This window comes from Sander vitreus, chromosome 14, assembly GCF_031162955.1.
Source record: "Sander vitreus isolate 19-12246 chromosome 14, sanVit1, whole genome shotgun sequence".
Taxonomy (NCBI): Eukaryota; Metazoa; Chordata; class Actinopteri; order Perciformes; family Percidae; genus Sander; species Sander vitreus.
In genome coordinates this window covers 30,351,773-30,373,650 of record NC_135868.1, presented here as the reverse complement: position 1 = coordinate 30,373,650, position 21,878 = coordinate 30,351,773, and the positions used below count along the sequence as shown (strand labels likewise).

The window sequence follows — 21,878 nt, the reverse complement described above, 5'->3', positions numbered from 1 at the left end:
GTTTACACCATCTCTGGTAGGGACATATGTGATTCATCAGATCAGGTGAGTTCAAAGCCATGATGATTTTGATTTGTCTTTTACTGTCTGGGGCATCTATAAGTAGGAGTGAATTTAAACAGCTTACTGGATTGCTTTTTGGTGTCACTTGTTTGACCTGAGAGTTTAAAGAAAACATTAATTTGGTTGTGGTCAAAAAGGGGGCGGGGGGGTTGGTTGCAATCTTACAGTGAATGTACTACTACACTAGAGCTGAGGAGTATGTGAATCTCAATAAAGAGTTCCGTCTGATCCTAACATTAACTATGTACAGACCTAAGGGCCGACAGAGATGCATCTCCCTGCCACCTTGATTTATTTCAGAGTCCAGGTTGTTCCGACTGGTGATGGTTGGTGTGGTCAACAGGGGGGCCTGACCAAAAACATGATTGCTGTAGATGACATCAGGTTCAATTCCTGTTCGTCCATTCAGATCTCCAGTTTGAAGCAGAAATATGTGGAGGGGCATTAAGGGTCTCCCTTTTCAACAGCTTCATTGCCTGGCCAGTAGTGTTGCAGCGTTTCAACAGTACTTTCTTACCAGGAAAAAGCTTTTTTGTGTCCAGGAATTTTCTATTTCAGTCAGCAAACAGTACCACTTGTGGGGCTTGTTTTTCAGGCTGAGTGGAGGGAAGCTGGGATGGGCAGAGCTGGCGGTTGGCAGATAGCTGTGTGGGTGAATAAGGAGGTGCCAGGGTGTTGTTGGGCTGGGTGCCTAGCAGAGACGGTAGGAAAGAGACAGTAGTATTTGATGGTGAGCAGAGGGTCATCCTTGTCAAGATCCTTGTCACTCTTTACAGATCTCTCTGTGTCTTTCTCTCACACTCTCACTCTCAGTCTCTTTCTCCCCAACTGGTCAAAGCAGATGGCCGCCAACCAAGAGTCAGGGTCTGTCTGAGGTTTCTGACTGTTAAAAAGACGTTTTTCCTTGCTGCCGTCGCACCAAATGCTTGCTCTTGGCGGAATTGTTGGATCTCTGTAAATTATGTGGAGATAGGTCTGGCAATGCGAGACTAGGATTCTGTAAAATAGAGTATGGTCTGGACCTACTCTATCTAAAAAGTGTCCTGATATAACTTCTGGTATGATTTGACACTCTAAATTAACTGAATTGAATTAATATGTCAGCAAGACATATCATGTTATGTATGCAATTATATGATAAACATAAGTGCAACTTATGTGAATGTATATGTAACTTATATGTAACAATGTACTGCATGTTACTGTACCACATTATTATTCTCTAAATGCAAACAGGTGTGATATATCAATCTCATATATGCTCAATAAAAGTCTTCTGGACAATATCCATGAAAGTTGTGACAGAATTTCTGTCTTGTGTGTTACAATAGTGTTCTGAATATTATAATAATAATGATGGCGTGGTTAAGAATCATATCTATTTATATTGAACTTTATATATGGTGAAAGATGCAGTGAACAATTCTCTCAGATTATTAGTGAGTTTTATATAAATGATTGCTTTAACACTGTTGGAACCATCCAGTAGTGGGTTAAACATTATCCTTTTCAAGCAAAGGGTTTTCAGCCAACATGTGCTCAGAGACAAAGAAGTTGGGGCCTACATGTAAATTCCACAGCCTTGTCACCAAACTCCCACAGGTCACCTGATCACAAAATGACCGAATGACCACGAAGGAGTGGCCAAAGTGGTCAAAACTCTAAGAACTACAAAGGTGTAGTTCACACCTTTTCAGAGATCTCTGAATCCCCATTCGCTTAATGCCCCTGAACACAGCATGGGGCCTTAGCCTATAAAACCTTTGGACACAACTTTTTTATTGTCTTCCACTGCAACCCATTGCTGAAGGAAGCACGCAAGCGCTTTTGCTAAAAACTTCCACTTCTGGACGAAGTGGATTTATTTCGAGGTGTTCTGACGAACACTACTAGATCCTGGAAACACACGTCGCGTTTCAACGCTGCAGAGAGAACAACACGTTCTCTAGAAGGAAATCAGACACGGTTTCTTCAAAGTCGACTCTGGCTTGTTCCCCGCTGTCCCAGGGACCAGCAAAGTTTCTCCGTGCCGCTGACGAGCACACGGACTCGTTCTGTTTTTCTGTGGAAATCTATGGACAGAAACAACAAACTGCACACCCAAAGTAAGAGGCTTCATAGTGTTCTGGGCAGATTAGAACAGGGTGTGTTTTATTAATGAGTAATTTGCTATCGTTGCTATTTGTGTTATCATTAATGTGATCTGATTAATAATGTGCTACGGCTGTACGGTTGATTGTTAATATGATGGTGACCGCTGTGTCCCATTATTTTGCTGTAAATGTATCATTTGATCACGATACTTGTTAATGATGTGTTGATTAATGTAGCTTGGGTAAACTGTAAATGCTACATTGTTAGCTCCAGCCACGGAGTTTAGGTACTGTACACCAGAGTGGTTATAATGAACGTCCCCTCAGTCACACACACTCACACACACACACACACACACGCACACGCACACGCACACACACACACACACACACACACACACACACACACACACACACACACACACACACACACACACCCAGACATGATCACTACATGTCTGTTGTTTGCTTTGTTTTGTTGTACTTAAAAGAAACGTATATTGGTTTTAATTGATCAAAGGATTATTGATTGGCCATTGATAATTTTGAGGTTAATAAATTCTACTATACTTTAATTAGCAGTTGTCTGTGATTATTTGTGTACTTATTGTAATAACTGCTGGTTGAACAAGGTAGAGCTCGAATTCACCCTTTCTATTGCTCCTTTAAAGAATCAGATAGATTAACCAAGTTAAGATCTGTATTTTAAAGGGAATACCACAGAAATGAGACTGTTTCACAGGGTGGTGCCCTGTGTTTTGATTGTCGATTTGATAAAGTTATTAATAACCATATTCATAACTTTATTAATGTTGATAAAACATCTTTAATAATTTGCCAATAATTAGATCTGTACACCTACGAGTACCCATCAATACTTAGCAGTGCCGGTTAGCTTTCAAAATTATTTGTTTGTATTATTGTTGAATGAATCAACCATGATATTTGGTTTTATGGAATATGTTTAACTTGCATGATATCACCCTGTTTGAACTAGGAAGTGCAGCATGCTCCTTTAAAGTGTGTGATATAACAGTCGGAACTCAAAGTTCCACTTACAAGCCTTTTCAGAGCCTTCAACTGCATCTCAGGAACTTGATCAGTAAATAGATATTTTCGATCTTGCCCAGGTGTCATCACATCACCTATGTTACGACTGTGGTATAGTGTGTGTGTGTGTGTGTGTGTGTGTGTATCTCTACATGCAAATAGGCAACAGGTTCTCACACCCATCTCGTAAAATATGGACAGTTGGTCAGGTGCCTTTGTCGTTGTTATTGACGCTATAGCAAGCGTGACAAGCAGGACGCGAACTCCGCTCTCCTGGGTGAAAGTCCTGTGTTTGACCCATCCACCACCTATTTTCCGAGTTCGGAATGAGAACGGGTTGAAATAGGTGTGTTCCGGGATGAGGCTGCCATTAGTGAAACCAGCTACCGGCTCCCGCAGGTAATTGGCTCGTCTCAGAAAAGTATTATACTACCAGTGTATACCTCTTAAGATGTATCATCTTATCTCAATGACAAATCAAAGAACAAAAACAAACAAACTAAATAACTATGAAAGAGCGAAAACAAAATAGTACAACCGTAGACTAGACACAATCAAACAAACAATGATCAATCTGGTAGTATCTCTGGATATAAAGAATATGCTTCAAAATCATCACTAATGCTGCATAACGGAAATGAAAGACATTATATAAACCAATACTTACTTTCAAGCTTTCATCTAAATTTACATATTTGGGCATCAATATACCACCTCATTTAGAAATTATAGCACAAACATACTATGAAGTAATAATAAACTCAGTACATAAATCTATAGAAAGGTGAATGCCCTAATCTATATCCATGATAGGCAGAATAAATATAGTAAAAATGAACATATTGCCTAAATTCATGTATTAATTTGCAAAGCAGGGGGAGACGCGGCTGGCAAAACCAGCAATGCAGGTTTGAGAGGTGGCGCCCCACCAAATCTCGCAAGAATCATGACTTGCCTTATGGCACGTCACATACATCAACAACATATACAGTAAGAAGCAGCCTCTATGGAAGACACTAGCACGCATTTTATACGTGAGTCATGGCAGAGTCAACGAAGAAAACGAAGAAAGCGCAGTCGGAAGAGTTAAGGAAAAGAAAATGAGAAACTGAGTACTCCACAGCGACTCTAGGGGTCGCTGTTTGACAAAAATGGAAACTGCATAGTATGCCTTTAAAGGTACCATTGCATTTTTACCTTTATTCAGCTAAGCTAAAGTACTTAAGAACACATACTGCTCACCCTAAAGTTCTTAATATGGTTAATGTATGGTATGAGGTAAAAGAATATATGAACATATTGAACTCTCTGTCACCATTCAGCCCAGTGTTTCATTTAAACCAGGCAATGCAGGACTCCAGATATGGGCAAAGAAAATAATAAGTAAAGTAGATGACCTCTTTAAAGAAGTGATTCTAATGACCTTTGAAGAAATCGAAGGATGGAAGGAAACATTTTTTTAAAGCCCATTTTGCAGGTTAAACTGTTGATTAATGGGTACATAAAGCACTCAACATATGTATATCATTGTTAAAATCATTTTTGGTATTATTGGGTTTTTTAACGCAATTCGGTGATGACGTCACGTTGGGGAGACGTGCCTCAGCCTAGAACTATGGTGACTGACTGGGATGAGGAAGAGGTGTTTTTACTGTCAGTGAATAGCACCAAGTGAAAGTCAAGGTTTTCGTTATATCTAGTGACAGTGATCATGTCCTTAGTTCAGATAAGTACTGGTAATCTAGCTAGATCTAGAAATAGAAGGCATCATGCTAGCTATGGGCTAACTTGCCAGTCAGTCCCACCTGTGAAATCCCCCGACGTAAACACATTTCCGATTAGATATCTCACGTTTTGATGGTAGCCTACTAGCTCCAGTAACAACATATTTTCCTAGTGTTTATTTATTACTTGGATGGGGATGCTGTTCGGCTTTTCACAAGTTTAGACAGCTAGCTAACGCTACGCCGACGTTTTGCTAACGTTAGCGCAACAGCGTTAGCCTAGACAGCTAGGTAAATATTACGACTGCCTTCGGAGTTTCCTATATCTGTGTCCACGTTGTCAACATAAGACCTGTGGCGTTAGTGCTCCTTTTGTACCATAGTTGTATTGAATGAAATGTTAAGCTTCGCTCCTATGAGATAGGTGGATTTTTGTTACGTTACACACAAAGCTAGCCTTAGCCTAGCCTGTGTGTATGCTAGCGGAATTAGCTAACGTTGCGTAGCCAGCCAGCAGCTTCGGCAGTAATTTCGGCGGGCTAACCACGACAGCTAACACATCCACAAGCGTCTCCATTTCAAACATCACTGCAGGTTGACTGCTTTTAGCAGCAGAGGTTGATTGTGGGCGTCAATACTGTCGTGGTTAGCTCACCGAAACTACTGCCGATTGCCGAAGTTGCTGGCTGGTTACGCAACGTTAGCTAATTCCGCTAGCATACATACAGGCTAACTATAGCCAGTTAGCTTTGTATGTAAGAAAAACCCACCCATCTCGTAGGAGCGAAGCTTAAAATTTCATTCAATAAAATGATGTTACAAAAGGAGCACTAACGTCACAGGTCTTATGTTGACAACGTGGACGCAGATATAGGAAACTCCGAAGGCAGTCGTAATATTTACCTAGCTAGCAGTCTAGGCTAACGCTGTTGCGCTAACGTTAGCAAACGTCGGCGTAGCTAGCTGTCTAAACTTGTGAAAAGCCGAACAGCATCCCCATCCAAGCTGTGTTTCACTTTTCCTCCAATATTATTATACACATAATAAAGACACATGGACTCGGTCCAAACCAAAAGCTATATTTTGCAACATCAGTGGCACAGACCGAGACCATAGACAGTGAACAGAGACCAGTGGCACAGACCGAGACCATAGAGGGTGAACAGAGACGGGGCTTTCGTCTGTCGTCTCCCCAACGTGACGTAATGCAATGCATTGTGGGGGAAAAGAGAATCATTGCAAACCGCTGTAAAATAGTACTACTTTTTTGTATTTTATTCTGTTTTGTGATATCCATTGTATTTGATGTTGTTGGGTAACAGTTTAAATGTTTATTACCAACAAGCAAATTGCACAAATTCATTAGAAAATGAACCCTGCAACATGGGCTTTAAGATATCTCCAAGTTGAGACTTTATTTCTTTTATGCAAAACCATTCAGTCGGGATTCCTGCACTCTCATCCTAAGAAGAAATGAGAACAAACAATTGTAATGAGAGGGGTTTGATTCCATCAATATTTAACTGGTGTGCATCTGGCTCTAAAGAAACATTGATAAAGAAAGAAGAAAACTGCAAACTGCAAGAAAACTTGTGATGTATCTCAGAAAATGGGTTGTTGAAAATTGTAATTGCAATGAAAAATGTATAAAAACATTGTTAAAACAATGATTCATCTCTAAATAGAGAGAGGAACAGTGATGGCATTATTAATAACATTGGCAATCTGTTTTAAGATGAGAAACAGAACATTTTTAAATAACGAAAATGATGACGGAGAACGGATATTTAATGGTAACTTATTCCAATCAGAAGCAGCTTTTTTTACCAACTTCTTTAGAGACAAAGGGTTCTATTCTTAGTGAGTAATTTGACGTATAAGGAACAAAAATGAGCTTTTAAGAATCGCTTGACTGGTTCTACGTACTAGGGGAAAAAGTATCATGGAACTGGGCCAGGAGTTAAATGATAACAACTATAATTCACTATAATTAAGAACATAATTCTGAGAAAAATATTGTGTCATAACCTGTATATGCTTTATATCATTTGTCATAATATGTATTTACTTTCTGGAATAAAGGGACGTTATGGGTAAATTCTGTGAACTATTTTACAACCTCTTCCCCATTAAGTAGAATCAAAACCAAACAAACGTGGATATTCCCATGTTGCTTGGGTGGCCATCACAACACACAAGGAGGGGTAACAACAAAGCATGGCAGCTCACTTTGGGTGTAAAGTCCAATACAAAAATAAATATGTAAATGTATGTCTATCAAGGGACTAACTGTGGCAATCTATTGAATTGCTAACAAAAGTAAAATAGATAGAGAGAAACATTAATAGCAAAATGTCTTTATTTGGTTTTAGGCATGTTGGAATGTGATCAAGGAAGGAGAAAAAGTCCAGACATTCAGATAGAGCAGTGTGCAGTCACACAGAGACCAAGCTGTTTGGCACTAATTAGAGAGTTAAAGAATGCTGCTATCACGTTAGCAGATACGGTTAGCTCTTCTCTTAAATATTTCTTAGTTTAAATTATCACGCTTTAATAATCATGTAAAAAGGTATAATTTTACACCAACTTTTGCTTTGCAGTGATGTTTGTTCTGTGTCCATTATCATACAATTTTATCTACATGCAGCTATCAACAGAAACAATACCTTGCTACAATGAAGAGTAGCTTATGAACACTAAGTACCATCAGGATATTAACTGACAGTAAATATGCAATTTATTAGAAGTTTGTCATATGAGCGCCACGGTTTCTATTGCAAAGTACTGGTGTTGTCTTGTAATTACCTTCACAACTTAAAGACTTACAACAGGGGCCCTCAGTCGAAATAAATACATAAATAACATTTAAGGGTCAGTTCAAACAAATCACAACAAAAACACATTTTCACTCTTACCCTTTAGGGTATCTAGACAGTAGAAAGTACAACTGCTGTAGAGTTTTTCAAATATATTGTTAAACGTTTTAAAGTTAACCTATGTAACTTTTGCTGACCACAGTGGCCACAAGTGGTAAATTATGGGATACAATGCTTCAACATAGTGTAACAGAAGCACAAGTAGAGATTAGTCAGTGAACTAACTAAGTAATGCCAGTAACGCAGCAATCTCTATCTAAAGTTACATCAATTTCCACCATGCACTACTGGCCATACCATGCAAAGTAAGACTCGCAGCATATGTATAATCAATTAAGCAAAGGTGTGTTTTATTCCTTATGAATTCATTCAAAACAATTCCTATTTCTTTTTTCAAAAGTTAAGTAGTCCAATTTTAAGCTACAAAGATTCCATTCACTTCCACTGAACCAGGTTGGTGACAGACCTCGGTAACCTTAGTAAATTAACTATGAGGGTTTTTTGTCATTTGCGTGAACTGACATTTTTGTGTGAATGTACCATATAAAAAAAAACATGTAATGTGAAAGCCTTCCACGTCCCAGCTTGGTCTCTGTTTCCAGCTGCAGCTTATCTCCAGTCAGTCCTTTATCTCCCAACCTTTTCATTTTGGCCAAAGACCAAGGCCAGTACCCCAGTCACAACAGGTTAAAGCTTTAGGTTTTCATTAGGCATCAATACACCAGTGGAAAGCTTAGAGAACAGAGAAGCACTTATAATCATTAAAGCATTGTTTCTCCTTGGTACTAGCAGCCAGTTTCTACTTTCCTACCTTTTTTTTCTTCCTTTTTTGTGGTTCTTTTTCTTCTAGTCACTGGCTCTCCAGGGCAGGATGTGAGTTTGGCTTCAAAATCTTTCCAGCCTTAAGTTTAGTATCTCTGGAAAACTCACATCACTGGCTCAAAGACCATCACAAAGTAATCCTAACATTCATTTTCATATCATTCTTACACGTAAAAAAACAACCAAAAAAACATTTTGAAATTATCTTAATGTTATCAGATCTAATAATAATTAACAATAATAAACTTTTAAAAAAGCAAACATTTGCTTTGGCAACTTTTCCTGTGCACAGCAGGAAGAACAAAAGACTCAAATGAAAAGAGGCAGAGCAATGAATCATTTCAAACAGAAGCAGCAAATGCTTTCCATTTTAAAAACTAGTTTAACCGCTACACACTTCACACTACTTTTTAGGTCTCCCATATCAAATACACTTTTTGGTATTGCATTGGTTTAACAGCTTTCAGTTGTGACAGAGAGGAGATGAGGGGGAACGCCCCTGTCTTTTCTTTGAGGAAAATTGAAACACTGATAAAAGGGTTAAGGTAAACCTTGAGGGCAATAAAAGCTTAAGGCAACACACACTTTTGGTTAATGATTCAAGTCAACTTTTCATGCTTGAAATCCTGGTTCCAAGCATTTTTCATGTTTTCAGTTGGAAACCTTTTTAAAGTCCATCTGAAATCACAATCAATCATCCCTTTTTAAAGTAAAAAATGATGTCGAAGTGACTTTTAAATTGTATTGCTATGATTTTCCGTCATGGAGAGGAAGAAAAAAGGGTATAGATATAGATATAGTATTAGAGATACATAAGAAATGCTCATTTCTTTTTGGGGACTGATTTTCTTTTCAAAGGGAAACGTGGAATTCAATTTCAGCTGGACTTTAAATGTAGTTGTGTTCAAAAGCAACTTTTTGAATCTAAATGTGTGGTTTCTTCTCAAAGCTGCTGCCCTCAAGGTTCTCCTATTGTTAGCCATTCACACACATGTATACTCTCACGCTCACAAGCATGTTGCTGTGCTTTGGTTATGAGCAAGTGTAAAGGTAAAGACTCTGAATGTTTAAAATGTAGAGGTATTTGGTTACATATTTCTTTAGCTAAATATTTGGCAAGAATTCAACTACTTTAAAAAAAGAAAGCAAGTATTTCTTAGTATTTAGTATTGACATAGAAAGTATTTCAAAATATCTGACATCTTCATTTGGTTACTCTTTAAAAGTTAAATGTTAGGATCAACAAAATAAAAAGTTCCATGTTAAAGGGGTGCATCTGGAATGACAAAACTAAAGGAAATGAAAGATATTATTTAAAAAATGATAATGAAATCATGAGAATTTTTTTGGCTTGGGTTCAGTTAAAGCACTTGACACACAGATGACCCCTTTCAAACAGGAACAGTCCAAAACTTTGAGTAAATATAGTCTCTCTTAAAATAATGTTCAAAGGAAAATAAAGAAAACCATCAAAATGTTTACATCTTTGGGTATCATTAAGCTTGGTTTTCATAGAAGAACTTTTTGGATAGGCTGACACGGTGAAGCACAAGCCTTGTCCGTGCATTCAGGCAAGTATCACCTTAAAACTTCTTTCCCCGCCAACTCAGTGTCATCAAGGTCCCAGGGTGACCAATTTGGCATCTGGAGAGTTAACTTGGCAGTGTGGCCTCAAACAGTAATTTTTTGGCTTATCATCGGTGTGCCTTCAGGTTTGTGCAGATCAAACAAGCATCTGGCTAGTTTGAACTTGTTTTCTTTGATGTACTTCATAGGAAAAAATCCGATGCATGGCTTAATTGTTCACCAAGCACTCTTTGAGGTCCATATTTTCCATGAGCTACATCCTCTGCACAAATATGTCTTTGGAGATGGACACTCATGGGTATTTGAAAGCCATAGGCAACACTACATGGCCTCCTTGATGTCTTCTGATGTCAGATCAGAAAAGTTGAAGATTTCAACAGTCAAAAAACTAGACATGTTGACGGAAACAAAAAGGGTCCTGGCTTGAATAGGAGGTTGTTAAGGCTCTTGTCGGTCTCTGGTACAGTAAGGCTTGTGGCAGTGGAATTCAGGCTCTGCCACAGTTATGCTCTCCCTAGTAGTCATCCTGGTGAGCACTCTCTGGACTGGCCTGGTTGGCGACTGGCACAGTACACTGGCAGTGGTTGGGGAAGTAGTTGCTGAAGGGGAAGGTTTCAGTAGGTATTGGTTGAGGTAGGCTAGCACAAGCAGCACAATCAGGCTAAAATTGGCCTTAACTATGGCTCAGACATTCTTTCAGAACAAAGTAGCTTTCTTTGGGACTTTTGGGTGAGGAAGAGTTGACTAAAGAATGCCTGTTTAAATGGTTCCTCTAAATGGCTTGTATAGTGATAGACAATCATTTCTAATCAGACTTTCTCCTTCATAAGGCATTTGCAAAGGCCACTGTGTTTCTTCCCTTTCTTATTGCAAAGGACCTGAAGGCAAAGTCAAGAGTTCTGTCACAAAAGACTAATAATGGCTTAATTTATGGTTTTAAGACCATAGTGCACATGTTCACATGTCAGCTTACCAGAGGAGATCTGAGGAATGAAATATTTTGGTTATGGAACAGACTCCCACTCGAAAAGTGACATGTGTTTGTGGTGTACACAGAAAAATAATGTGACAGGTCCTCAACTGCAGTGGCAATGCTTTTTGAAGGCTTTTTCTACATGCACATGTGCATGTGCACAGGCAATAAAGGCAATACGCTTTGGTTTGAGGGAGGATGAAGGGGGTGGGGTGGCAAAAGGACCAGGATATAAGTATTCTGTCACAGTTTTGTGGAGGCTACTTTCAGGCTATTAGCAGCAGGTTTTGGGGGGACTAAACCTATGACTGACCCCTATCATAGGGCACAGAAGGTGCTCATTGATGGGAGGCTTGGGTGAGTAGGAGGCGTTTGGAGGGGAAGACAGGGATGTGGGTGTTGATGTTATTGACCAGTGTTAGCCAGTGTCTGTGCCAGGCAAACCTGACAAGTGCTGCTCAATGACAACCTGGTACTGCGCTGAACAGATCCCCTGCTCACAGGAGTCACAACAGCAGGACAGAATGGAGGCAAGAGAAACAAAGACAAGGAATCAGATACTATTCAAATGAAATCATTAAAGACATTCACAAGCAGTGCGCCAAAGTACATATAAGGTTATCCTTGGTTGTCCACTATGTCACCATAAGATTGTTAGGGGTTGTTCTATTTAGCTGTGAAGACTAATTTTACTTGCTGTAAAGTATGTTTTTTTAGAAGCTCCATTTGAGATCTAAAATCTTTTAAAAAGGCAGCTACCTGAGGCTATTCCTGATCTTGAGGTCACTTCAACAATTTCTTAATGAGATTTTTTTGAAAAAAAAGTCCCTACACCGAAAGGAATACTTGGATGTGTAATATACTGTACGTAATAAATCAAGTGGTTTAATAAAGTTGAAAAAGCTCCGACCAGCAGATTCTGAGTGATTACCTGAGGTACTGACTCCACTCTGGGGTGGTTTGCTCCATCTTTAGGAATGCCATTGTGTCCTGTGTTGTCCCTCGGTAGAGACCAGCTGTCCTGAGTCCCTTTACTGCAAAACAGACTACAAACAGGTTTGAGCTATGAGTACAGATTCTTCATTATGTTACATTAGCATAGCTAAAGAATATTTCATGAAGGTGCAGAATTTTCAAAAGCCACTCCTATTGATCAATAAAGTAGTCCGGTCCAGGCTTCCATAGTACAGTTAACGTGATACGTAATTCATTGGATTATAATTTAACAAGAATTTTTGATAGTGTATAAACAGAAAGTAAAAAGGATGTACAGTGTATTATCACTTACCTGCGACGGTATCCAAACATGAGAAAGAGAACACAGAAGATGATACAGGCGGTGCCAATATGGATGCCAATTACGATGCTGCCAAGAGAGGCCTCTCCATCCCTGCACTGACACAGACTGTCCCCTCCTGGAAACAAAGCCAGCACTAATGAAGAACAGCCTCATGATGGAAAAAAACTGAGCTTCAGCAAAGCTAGCATTTGGCACATATAAGTGGTCCATTTCTTCAAGTGTTTTACATATTGCTAGTATTATAGTCTTAAAGGGATAGTTTGGCTTTTTTGAAGTGGGTTGTATGAGGTAGTTATCGATAGTCCAATCCAATCCAATCCACCTTTATTTGTAAAGCACATTTAAAACAACCAGGTTGACCAGCGTGCTGGACGTTGACCTGATTATAAACACGTGAGTAACAAAACATTTAAAACAAATAACAGACTAGAAAAATAAAATGCAGAATACAGAATCCAACTCTCAAGCAGGTTTGAAGGCCAATGAATAAAAGTGAGTTTTAAGTCGTGATTTAAAACTGTGAAGGCTGGGGGCCAATCTGACATTCAGAGGCAGCTCCATCTCCCCTATTTTTGAGCGGCGTTCTAGGGACAACAAGGAGGAGCTGGTCAGCTGACCTTAACGACCTCAGAGGGGCGTGCAGCTTTAATAGTTCAGCGATATACGCTGGGGCTTGACCAGAAAGAGAGTTAAAAACAAACAGAATCTTAAAATGTATTCTAAAGCAAACCGGTAACCAGTGAAGGGAGGCAAGAACAGGTGTAATGTGATCTCGTTTCCGAGTTCTGGGATGGAGCCGAGCGGCAGCATTTTGAACCATTTGTAATCTAGAGAGGGAGGCCTGGTTAATACCTACATATAAAGCATTACAGTAATCCAGGCAAGTTGTGATAAAAGCATGTATAACCCTCTCAAAATCAGTGAAAGATAAAAATGGCTTCAATTTGGTAAGCAGCCTGAGTTGAAAGAAACTAGCTTTTACAACAGAAATGATCTGCTTCTCTAGTTGAAACTCACTGTCCATTTTAACACCAAGGTTAGTTACCATGGACGTGACATAGGGTGTCAGAGGACCCAGGTCCAGTTGGGAGGCACCAAGAGCACTACTGGGTCTAAATATCATGACTTTGGTTTTACTTTCATTAAAATGTAAAAAGTTTAAGGCCATCCAGGCATTTATGTCAGAAAAGCAATCAAGCAGTCTTTTTAGGGAATTATCACCCTTACTTTTTATAGGCAAGTAGATCTGTGAGTCATCTGCATAGAAATGGAAGCTGATGTTATGCTTCTTTAAGATGGAACCAAGGGGCAGCAAATACAGGGAGAAGAGAATCGGGCCCAAAATAGATCCCTGAGGAACACCACATGTCAGCGGTGCTGTGGGTGAAGTAGACTAAAGCTAACTTTGAACACTCTCTCTGATAAAAATGATCTAAACCATTCGAGTGCCGTGCCTTTAATCCCCACACTGCTCGAGACGAGAGATGAGAACACTGTGGTCAACCGTGTCGAATGCTGCTGTGAGGTCTAAAAGCATAAGGATTGCAGAATCTCCAGAGTCTGTTGAGATTAAAAGATCATTAAAAACTTTTATAAGTGCAGACTCTGTGCTATGAAATGCTTTAAAGCCAGACTGGAACACCTCAAAGATATCATGCAGATCTAAAGAAGATTGTAGCTGCATGAGAACTGCCTTTTCTAAAATCTTAGACATAAAAGGAAGTTTAGAGATCGGACGATAGTTTTCAAGAACTAAGGTGTCCAGATTTGGCTTTTTGATAAGAGGCTGCACCACTGCCTCTTTAAAACAAAGTGGCACATGACCAGAAGTAAGACTACTGTTAATAATTGCTTGGATGTTTGTTCCAATAGTGTGCCATACCTCTTTAAAAAGACGAGGTGGTACAATATCAATAGGACAAATTGAAGGTTTTAAATGTGTAACAATATCAGTAAAGTAAGTATCAAACTTAATGAGAACTGCTGCACACACTTTGGAAATGGAGGGGTCAAAGGCTGGAAGTGAAATGCTTGTTCTAATGGTGGTGATCTTTTCCACAAAGAAGTGGAGAAATGTTTCACAGGCCACAGAAGACTCTTCCTGCATTGTGGATCGGGGGGTATGAAGAAAAGAGTTGATTGTGCTAAAAAGAACATGAGGTTTATGGCAGTGTTTTTCAATAACATCCGAGAGGTATTTAGCCTTTTCAGCTTTGACAGTTCTCTGGTAATTACGCCAACTGTCCTTTAGGATATCGTAAAATACCTGCAGTTTATGTTTTTTCCACTGGCGCTCAGCTTTCCTACACTTTTGCCTAGCTGCTCGAGTTACGTCATTTATCCAGGGTTCAGAATTGGAACGCCTGGGTTTAAGTGGTGCAACTGTGTCGAGAATATTGCTACAGGTAGATGAAAAAGAGGAAATCAACTCATCTATACCTAGACAAGCGGGTGACCCTAATTCTCCATAACATCATTGAACATTTCGGAGAATTGGGCTGCAGTGGCAGGTTTAATCATCCTGCGGAGACAAGGCGAGTGTATTACCTACAGTAGATGGCAGTTAGCACGCCCCCAGTTTGGAGAAGCAGACAGGAGTACTGACACAGAAGCCAAGCAATGTACTGCTGTGCACGGGGGGCAGCAGCTCAACGAATTTTAGCCAGTGTAAGGCCCACTAAAGTCGCCTGGGTAGCTCACCTGGTAGAGCATGCGGCCATATATATACAGGTTTACTCCTTGATACAGCGGCCGTGGGTTTGACTCTGACCTGCGGCCCTTTGCTGCATGTCATTCCCAGTCCATCATTTTTCTATTTGTATTTGTATATATACGGTTAGAAGATGGCTGTGTTATGTGACACATAAATAGGAAAATGTTGGCATTATTTTGTCACTTATTGGGAGCAGTAGGCTAGATGGAGCCGGTTACCTCCAGGATCTGTGCTAAGCTAGGCTAGCGGTGGGTGCGTCAGACAGAGTTACGACACGCACGGAGATGAGAAGGGTATGTCTGGACTTATCTAACTCTGGGGGATACGGGGAATAAGACAAAGTCCCAATAAGTCGCCGTGTTCCTTTAAGTTGGTGTCTTCTGACTTACCTATATACAGTATTATGACAAGATTATGACAAGATTATCTCTTTCACTTAGGTCTAGGCCTGATTATCTTTCCCATTTCCTTTTGATATACATATATATATATATATGTATATATACATATATGTATATATACATATATATATATATACATATATATATATATACATATACATATATATACATATACATATACATATATATATATACATATAAATATATATATATATATATATATATATATATATATATATATATATATATATATATATATATATATATATATAGACTGTCAAATCCTTTTTGGAGTTTTGTATTCTATTGCATAATTTAGATATTAGACATTTGTCGTCTTATATCTTGTATGCATCTAATTATAACTAAATTAGGGTCATTATCCTTCACTTGTGTAATGTCTTTATAAAATAGTTTCTGACCTGTGGATAGCTGATGAAATGTGTTTGTTATATGTATTTCCAATGCTAGTCTGTTCTTTAACCTAATGATGATAAAGTCTAAGTTCAAGCAATGTCAGAACATGTTTGTAACCACTGTTTATAAAGGCTAAAATGTGTGTATTGGTCGTGAATTAGTAAACATGTTTGGGTAATATGGGATTACTAACTAAAATGTGACCGTCCTAGTACTTTGCACTCCTCCACAGCACTCACAGGTGTAATCAGAGGACCCTCTGAAAGCTGCCCCAGGACAGTGTGTGTGATCGTACTCACCACTGGCTTGGTCACTCATGCCTTCCTCTGCCAGCGATACCAGTCTCTTGGAGCAGTCACTCTCCCCGTTTCCATTGTAGGCCACCAGTTTGACTTCATACACTGCACCCAATTCTGAAACAGTAGGCCCCATGCAGAGTCAGTCAGGAGTTTTTAAAGGGGAATGATTTATGTCTTGACTTAAGTGAATGTCTCTCCTGAGGATGTGTGTTGTTATATTCACAATGATACTCAGTTACTCAGATACTTGTACACATTGTCTATTGTATTAGTGGTGCAGGGATTGCAATTTCACACCGTAAAGATCAGAGAGAATATTGGATTACCTGGAATAGAGACAATTATCAAATCATCAACAGGTCATTATATAATCTCACATTGTCTTGTTCTTGCATCACATCTAATTCTTGTTCTATATCATGTCCTCTTGGCTTTCTACATCACTGATGACCCATCTCTACAATCTCCTATTATATCAAAATATCCTTTTTAGGCTGCTGGTGAATGTATTTCATGCTGTGAATCCAACTGGCTCCATCAATGAGTGGGAACACACATCTGTAAATGGTACCACACATTTTACAGAAATGGCCTTGATCATTATGCAATACTTAAAATGCCAAGCGCCTGTCATGACTAAGACATGATGTGTATGCTGAACCATGGGGCCACACTTTCAGCTGTAATTAAATACAGTGCTGTTTGAAAATGAACTCATGAGGAAATTATCATTCATAGCACTGGTGCTGTGAATGTGTGTTCAGTGAATTCTCCACGTAGTAACAGTGTGGGCTGCAGCAAAGGTTGACTGATTATAGACAGACAGACTTAATCAGGTACATCAGTGGACTCATTAATCTGTCAATAACCTTCTATATTCAGCCTTTATGTAAACTGCAATTATGAGAAATATGTATGTATATGTAATATAATATATGCATAATTAATATAATATTGTTGATGTGCCATAAGTAAATGTGGTAACACTTTATTTTACAGGTCTGTAGTTTCTAATAGTTTTCAGTGAAGTTGGCACATTCCCCTTTGAACCCATACACACCTACTCATGTGTACAAAAAAATTAAGACATATTGATGGTCAGGCCAGCAAAGGGGGGATGTTTACTGAACACCACATAATCAACAATGCAACATATTTGGGAGTCAGTGGTGTAAGTGCCAGATTGTATTCAAGTTGTACATTTCAATACAATCTGTATTCCCATTTCTGCCGTTGAAATATAATCAAATAGTAGAAGAAGGCACAGTGCAGCTGTCTTGTGTTCCAATTCAATCATATTGTTTTGTAGGTGACCAAAATCAGTGTGTTGTTATGGTTACAGCAATCATTGAGCCCAGAGGTGTCCCTATGTAAACAAATGTGGGGGAGAGACAGATGCTGCTGTTCACATATTGATTAATGTGGGTGGGAACAAAGGTTTTCAGTACATTTACTTTTATATCCATGAACAGTCAGAGTCATTGTAAAACATGGCACGATTGAATTGTATGCATGATTAAGGTATAAGACTCACCCAGTTTAGAGATGGTGTGGGCATTGATGTGACAGGGCAACTGGATTGGCCTCTCGAAGTCAGCGTGAGGGACCCTGCGGTAGGACAGCCTGAAGCCCTCAGCCTTGCCGGCCTTACTGGGCAGCTCCCAGAGGACCTGCACGGCGCTGGAGTTTATTACCTTGGTGAAGAAGGTGGGAGGGGTCGGCACTGGATGGAGAGCGGAGACAGAAAAAGGAGACGATGCAAGACAAGCTGCAGACTGGACAAAAAAACAGTACTATCCTCAAAAGAGATCATGAGAACAGAGCAGGTTTGGTTGAAAAATGTGGTCATTGCAGCAGCTGACAGGAAGCAGACTCAGCAAAGAAAAGAGTATAAAAACCACAGAATGGTAACAAAAACTAAAGAAACATTAGGAATGATAACCAGCACAACAATACAACTTATAAAGGAACCTAATGAAGGATAGCAATTTCATTTCATATAAAAGCGGATTAATTTTACAATTTAGTGATACTACTGCATAACATACGTATCATTCATAGTTTTATATCATTCATAGAAATATATCAAGACTCATAAACTTGATATCATGTTCTTGCACCATATGGAAGTTGCTCGCTTGAGTCATGCATGTCTCCATTACTTATGTTGCATCTCCAGTTACATTATTTGCTCTTTAACCATCAGATTTCCAATAGTGTACAGGACTATTTTACACAAGCACTCAATTTTCTTTATAAAAATGTTTAAATAAAATGTAGCGCAAAGAGAATTTGCTGAAGAATGCAGAAAGGTTGATGCACAACCTCGTGTGTGTGCATAAGCATCTCAGGATATTTAGGTCTTTCTTACATTAAGCTTCTACATTTTTCAGCATGACTTGTTTGGGTTGTCTAATTCCTAATACTTTTGAACGTTCTTACTTTTTCAAGATTTTGACCCTATTGTTTTGAAATATTATCTTCTCTATCTTTTGGACGTCAACCAATGTGATTCAAAACAGAGACAGACAGTGTTCTTACCACCCCCTAGTGTTGTAGTCACCACAGTGTAGGACTGCTGGCTGGCTCCCAGAGGAGAGTAGGCCTTCAGGTAGAGGGAGTAGGTGGTGGCTGGTTCCAGGTTGGTCACATCATGCTGGAAGGTATCTTTACTGATGGCTTCCTGCAGCTCCAGACTGTCAGGCTCTGAATCAAACACACACAGCCATTTAGATTGAGTTATCTTATTAGAACTTCTCATTTTTGAATGTGAGGTACAGATGGTATCTTTTAACAGTCAACTCTTGCTGTGTGTGTGAGCTGACACTTACCCCCTATCTTGCGGATGTGCAGGACGTATCCGATGATGCTGTCGGTGACGTTGGCGGGTGGCTGGTTCCATGTGATCTGCAGGGCAATGCTGGACAGCCCCATGGCTGTGAGGCCCTGGGGGGCAGCGGGCAGGTCTTTAGCCTGGGCCACAGCTAGACGGGCGCTGGCTTGATTAGTGCCAGCACTGTTCTCAGCGATGCACTGGTAAATGGCCTCGTCCTCTGAGCTGATACGGGTCAGAGCCAGAGTGCTGCACAGATAACACACACATTCATCAACTCACTGCTCTTCACATCCACCAGACACCACAACACAGGGACTGTATGGGAAAACACCCAGGGTCAGGAGTTACAGCATAGTACAGAGCCTGGCAAAAAGAATTTCTCTTGTTCTGCCCCCTCAACCTGGAAGACACTGCAGGACCTAAAATAGTCCCGCTTGATCCCGGTACGGGATTGTAAACTCATTTTCAAAAACATCTTTGGAATCTTGTTTTTGTTTTTAGTACTTTAGTGTTTTAAGTCTCCTTAAATGTAATATTTATTTAATATATATTTAATATTCTACTTAATATTTGAACTTTCGTTCAACTGTTGTATGTACTATTCGGTAAATCTTGTGTTGTAATCTGTTGGTCTGTCTGTAACTGATGGTGTGTATTGTCCAAACAGGTCTCTCTGGAGAATGAGTTCCTGTGTCTCAGTGAGATTACCTGTATCAATAAAGGTTAAATTAAATGAATCAAAAATAAATAGGAATACTGTTAGTATACTTAACCCTAATACTACTACTGCAACTTCATTGCATCAACTTCACTGCTACTGTTACTACTACCACTAGTACTCTTGCAAATACTAATACCACTACTACTACTACTACTTCTACTACTCGTATCACTTTGCTTTTATACTGCTCATGAAAAAAAAAACAAATTTTATAATCCAACCATAAATGATTTGTTATATTACATTACATATCCATGATTGGAAAGGAGCTGGATAAAGACAAACATCTTATTTCACCAGCCCCTTTCTCAGATGAGACAAACAGAAATATATAGAGTCGGTCAGTTAACTGTCAATATTTCATTTTTTTCAATTCTTTTTTTGTGGCATTTAAGGCCTTCATTTGACAGGACAGCCCAGACTCGAAAGGGGAGAGAGAGGGGGAATGACACGCAGCAAAGGGCCGCAGGTCGGAACCGAACCCGCAGCTGCCACGGCGAGGACTGAGCCTCTGCACATGGGGCGCACGCTCCACCAGGCGAACCACCCAGGTGCCCCTTAACAGTCAAGTTTACAGAGAAATTAAAGAGAGACAAGACCAAGAAACTAAATTAAAAATAAGAATTACAAATTAAAATGTATCTGACAACTTCATATTGTCTGTTTTTTCCTTATACATTTTCTTGAACTGAAAGGTATTGGCCTTATTATTTAGTAATAATAATAATACTGATATCACATTATAAATACTGTATGAATACTAATACTAATACAATGACCTGACTAATAGTAGTACTACTCCTGCTATATCTGCAATTGTTACTGCTGCTACCTGCCTCTTTCTCCAACTCCTATCCACATGACTACTACTACTACTGCTACTACTGCTGCTACTACTACTACTACTACTACTACTACTGCTGGTCAAGGCCCCAGGTCTGCTTTGTGGAAATTTAATTGACTTTAATTAAGTTAAATTTTGTTTTTGTAATATGTTTCAAAGCACATTATGCATTAAAGTGTGTCTTATTGAGAAATCTTTTTGAATACCTTTATATTTTTTGTAGTGTTGCATATTCCAAATTACAGATGTGTTTAACCACTCAACAAACTAACTGGGTCAGGGTAGTATTCTAACATTAGAGAACTGGTTGGTTCCTAGGTAAAACACAACGAAGAGTGGTCTGCTCCATGCACTCTAAGTACATACATACAGGATACATACACAATTCAAGAGAGTGGGAGAAACAGTTAAATAATATTGCATATCATGTAATATTGCAGCTCAAGAGGGCAGTTTCCTCTTGAGATTAGTTGGTTATGAATAAATATTTGAAACTGGAATACATAGCAGCTATATATAGCTGTATATATTAGGGATCGACCGATACTGGTTTTTAACGGCCGATACCGACACTGATTATTAGTCGTTAATGAAACCGATAACCGATATTTGGAACCTGGGCATTAAGTCAGACTCAGTGGGGAGTGAAACTGAAGTAGAGGGACAGACACGAGCTGGAGCCGAGCCAAAGTAGACACTTTTTAATTCATTAACATTATCGGTTATCAGGCTAATTAAACCCCTAATCTTCAAACTGCCAGAAAACGGACAGATAATCAGCCAGCGCCGATCATCGGTCTATCTCTAGTATATATACTGCTGTATATAGATATATACTGTATAGCAGTGTTTTTGAGATACAATGTTTAAATATAGAAATGAACGTGTCATCAATCATAAATAAACAGTACAGACACTATTTAACATTCCGATGGATAGATGTCATCTGTTTGATTTGATGTAATTGCTGAATCATAGATCACACACTGATCGGCTAACCCCTGGTTCAGCGCTGCCACCATGTGGTGCAGCTGTTAAATGCAGGAATAAAATGTATGTAGTGGTGACTTGCATTGACTGTTTTTTTGTTGTGGTTTTTTTTATAGAAAACCGAAGCCTGAGAACACTACTGCTACAATTTGAGAGGAAATCTTGCCAC

At 39.2% G+C, this 21,878-nt stretch overlaps 1 protein-coding gene across 1 annotated transcript in view; it reads right to left on the bottom strand.

Moving 5' to 3' along the window:
* Positions 1–7,286: 7,286 nt before the first annotated feature.
* LOC144528495 (immunoglobulin superfamily DCC subclass member 3) overlaps positions 7,287–21,878 on the bottom strand; it is a 28,351-nt gene continuing 13,759 nt past the window's right edge. The window contains exons 8-14 of the mRNA XM_078267103.1: positions 19,150–19,400; positions 18,860–19,024; positions 17,853–18,041; positions 16,319–16,432; positions 12,477–12,603; positions 12,120–12,234; positions 7,287–11,681 (exon numbers count right to left, since the gene is read on the bottom strand). Coding sequence (XP_078123229.1) covers positions 11,607–11,681; positions 12,120–12,234; positions 12,477–12,603; positions 16,319–16,432; positions 17,853–18,041; positions 18,860–19,024; positions 19,150–19,400 — 1,036 coding nt within the window. The 3' untranslated portion in view covers positions 7,287–11,606. The remainder of the gene's footprint in view (positions 11,682–12,119; positions 12,235–12,476; positions 12,604–16,318; positions 16,433–17,852; positions 18,042–18,859; positions 19,025–19,149; positions 19,401–21,878) is intronic.